General features: G+C 49.8%; 1 protein-coding gene across 1 annotated transcript in view; it reads right to left on the bottom strand.

Annotated features, from left to right (window-relative positions):
• LOC107202762 (ventral anterior homeobox 2b) overlaps positions 1-2,073 on the bottom strand; it is a gene marked incomplete at its 5' end in the record, with an annotated part of 19,533 nt that extends 17,460 nt beyond the window's left edge. Inside the window, one exon of the mRNA XM_015623687.1 lies at positions 1,585-2,073. Coding sequence (XP_015479173.1) covers positions 1,585-2,073 — 489 coding nt within the window. The remainder of the gene's footprint in view (positions 1-1,584) is intronic.
• Positions 2,074-3,248: the final 1,175 nt, after the last annotated feature.

The raw sequence follows: 3,248 nt of genomic DNA, 5'->3' as shown, positions 1-3,248 counted from the left end.
GGATTTGGGAAGGGGGAATTTGGGAAGAAGGACCCCATGCCAGGGATACACAGCTTGTCCCCTGTCACAGCCAAAGCCACCCCTGTCACCCCTGGCTCTGTGGAGGTGACACCGGGATCCCCGGAAGAGAAAGGCTGGGAAAAGGGAATTGCAGTTCCCGGCTCCCTGGAATCCTCTGCTCCCACTTTGCACAGTTCCTCATGGATCTGTGGAGGTGGCACCGGGACCTCGGGAAGAGAAATCTGGGGAAGAGAAATCCTGGGAAAAGGGACCTTGGGAAGAAGAACACTGGGAAAAGGGACCCCTCACCGGGGGGACAAAGCCATTCCCACAGTGTGACACGGCCAAGGCCACCCGTGACCCTCCTGGATCCGTGGAGGTGACACTGGGACCTCGGGAAGAGAAATCCCGGGAAGAGAAATCCCGGGAAAAGGGACCTCAGGAAAAGGGACCTCAGGAATTGGGAACCCAAGGCCGCTTTTCTCCCGACCACGGCGCAGCCGAATCCCACCCCAAATCCTCCTCCACCGCCAAAATAAATCCTGGAATGCCGATTTCTCCTCACCCAGCAGCAGGATCCCCCCAGATCCCACCCCTTGGAGTCGGGGACTGGCTGGGATGGGTTTGATCCATAAAAAAGGGTGGGAAAAACCAGAATTTTTCCGATTGAGGGAAGCTCTGCTGCTGCCAGACCTGGCAGGGAAGGGGTGGATGGGGCAGAATTATTATTATTATTATTATTAATATTATTATTATTATTATCATTATTATTATTATCATCTTCATTATCATCATTATCATCATTATCATCATTATCATCATTATCATCATTATCATTATTATTACTATTACTATTACTATGATTACTATTACTATTATTGTTACTATTGTTACTATTATTACTATTATTACTATTCCATTGTTCCATTATTCCATATTATTATTATTCCATTATTCCATTATTATCCCACTATTAATAGCATTTAATTAATTATGATTAATTACGATTATTATTCGATTATTAAATTAATTACAATTATTTAATGACAAATTTCGAAGCCAAAACCATCACCACCCCATCCATTCTCCCGGATCTCCCCAGCACAGGGAAAACCAGGAAAATCCCTTCCCATCATCCGAGGAAGGCGATGGAGAAGGGATCCAGGCCTCATTCCAGCGGCAATCCCGCCGGGATTGGGGCGCAGGAAAAGCGGGAGCAGCCCCCCAGCCCCCACCTCGTGTCACCGCTGTCACCCCCCCTCCAGCTCCGTCCTCTTCCCGCTTTTCTCGGGATCACGGAACGGCTTGGAAACGACCTCAAAGCTCATCCAGAGCCACCTTCCCCCATCCCAGGTCGCTCCGAGCCGCGTCCAACCTCACCTGGACGCTTTTTGGGACACTCGAGGTGCCACCACCGCCTGGGGGGTCCCCACAGACCCCTCAGCGTTGTCCCCAACCCTATCCCAACCATTCCAAAGGGCGGGAACGGCGCAAAACCCTGGGATGGGAACGTCGCGCTCATCCCGCGGCCGCGTGTGAGGGCTCGGGCGCGCGGCGGGTCCCCGGCGCCGCCGCGGGTCTCACCTGGGTCTCGGAGAGGTTGAGCTGCCGGGCTAGCTCCGTCCTTTCCCGGCCCACCACGTACTGGCAGCGCTGGAATTCCAGCTCCAGGCGGTAGAGCTGCTCCGCCGTGAAGGACGTCCGCGTCCGCTTGGGCCGGTCCAGGTCCAGCCCTTTGGGCAGCACAATCTCCCGGATCGTCCCTTTGGCATCTGGGCGGGAAACGGGGAGAAATTCAGGGGAAAAAAGCAAAGAAAATCTGAAAGAATCCACCCAAAAATCCCCAAAAATTCGGTTATTATGGGGTGAGTGGAATGGGAAATAAATGGGATTAAAGAGTGGCTCTGTGGAATTCCCATAAATTGGAGGTAAATCGTGGCTTGGTTCTTCCTTCCAGCTCTGAACTTGGAAGGTTTGTAAATATCCAGGGAAAAAAGAAAAAAAAACCCTGAAAGAATGTGCCCAAAAATCCCCCAAAATTTGGTTATTACTGATGGGGTCTGAAATGGGAAATAAATGGGATTAAAGAGTGGCTCCATGGAATTCACACAAACTGGAGGTAAATCGTGGCTCGGTTCTTCCTTCCAGCTCTGAACTTGGAAGGTTTGTAAATATCCAGGGGAAAAAAGCAAAGAAAACCTGAAAGAATCTGCCCAAAAATCCCCAAAAATTTGGTGATTCTGGGGGGAAATGGGAAATAAATGGGATTAAAGAGTGGCTCTGTGGAATTCCCACAAACTGGAGGTAAATCGTGGCTCGGTTCTTCCCTCCAGCTCCGAACGCGGAGAGTTTGTAAATATCCAGGGAAAGGCAACAAATCTCCGGGAATTTGGGTTTTTTTAAAGACATAAATAGAAGCCATAAAGTTTTTCTTTTGCAAAACGAAACGTTTCATCCTGGAAATAATAATTTGGAAAAGGGGATTTATGCCAAGGAAGAATTCGAATTAAAGATTTTTTTTTTTGGTAATTTTTATATAATTTTTTGATTTCTGTCCTTCCTTGGGAATACCGGGAAAAATTCACCTCTATTAAAATTCTCCTCTCTCCAGAATTTTATCCTCTGAAGGAATATTTCCTTGGGATGCTCAGCTCCCGTTTTGGGGTGGTTTCCTATTAAAGGATAAATTTGGGAAGTGCCGTGGGCACCGAGCTTCTCCCGGCCATGGATTTTATGGGGTTGGGAATATCCAGGGAAAAGAAAAACTTGAGGGATTGGCTCCATCCCAGGCCGTGGGAAGCGGCTCCGGAGGAGCTTCCGTGGCTTCACTTCCCACCAGGAAAGGACAAACTCCACCAAAAAAATCAACAGGAATTCTGTCCCAGCTCCCAGGAATTAAAATGAGCCTTGGGAATCGCCCGCTGGGATCTTCCCAGATCCCAAATCCCGGCTCGTTTTGGGTGAGCTCTCCCTGCAGAGCTCCCAGGGGCTTTTCCAGAGGGTTAAAATCCAGCCAGGAAGTTCCTCAAGCCCCAAGCCAGGCCCTGATTTTGGGATGCTGGATCCCAATTCCGGAGAGATCCCGGTTGGAGGTCAATGGCTCTCCCTCCCTGGGGCTGAGTCCGGCATGACGGGATTATAAAATTCCCGGGATAGGAAGGGGGAAAACAGCCAGGAGGAGCCGGGAATGGGGTGATGGAGATGGGGTGGGGAGAGTGGAGATGGGAATGGGGGCGCTGGAATGGGAA

The sequence above is a fragment of the Parus major genome, chromosome 4, assembly GCF_001522545.3.
Source record: "Parus major isolate Abel chromosome 4, Parus_major1.1, whole genome shotgun sequence".
Classification (NCBI taxonomy): Eukaryota; Metazoa; Chordata; class Aves; order Passeriformes; family Paridae; genus Parus; species Parus major.
The sequence above is the reverse complement of the archived record's forward strand: the minus strand, read 5'-3'. Positions and strand labels throughout refer to the sequence as shown.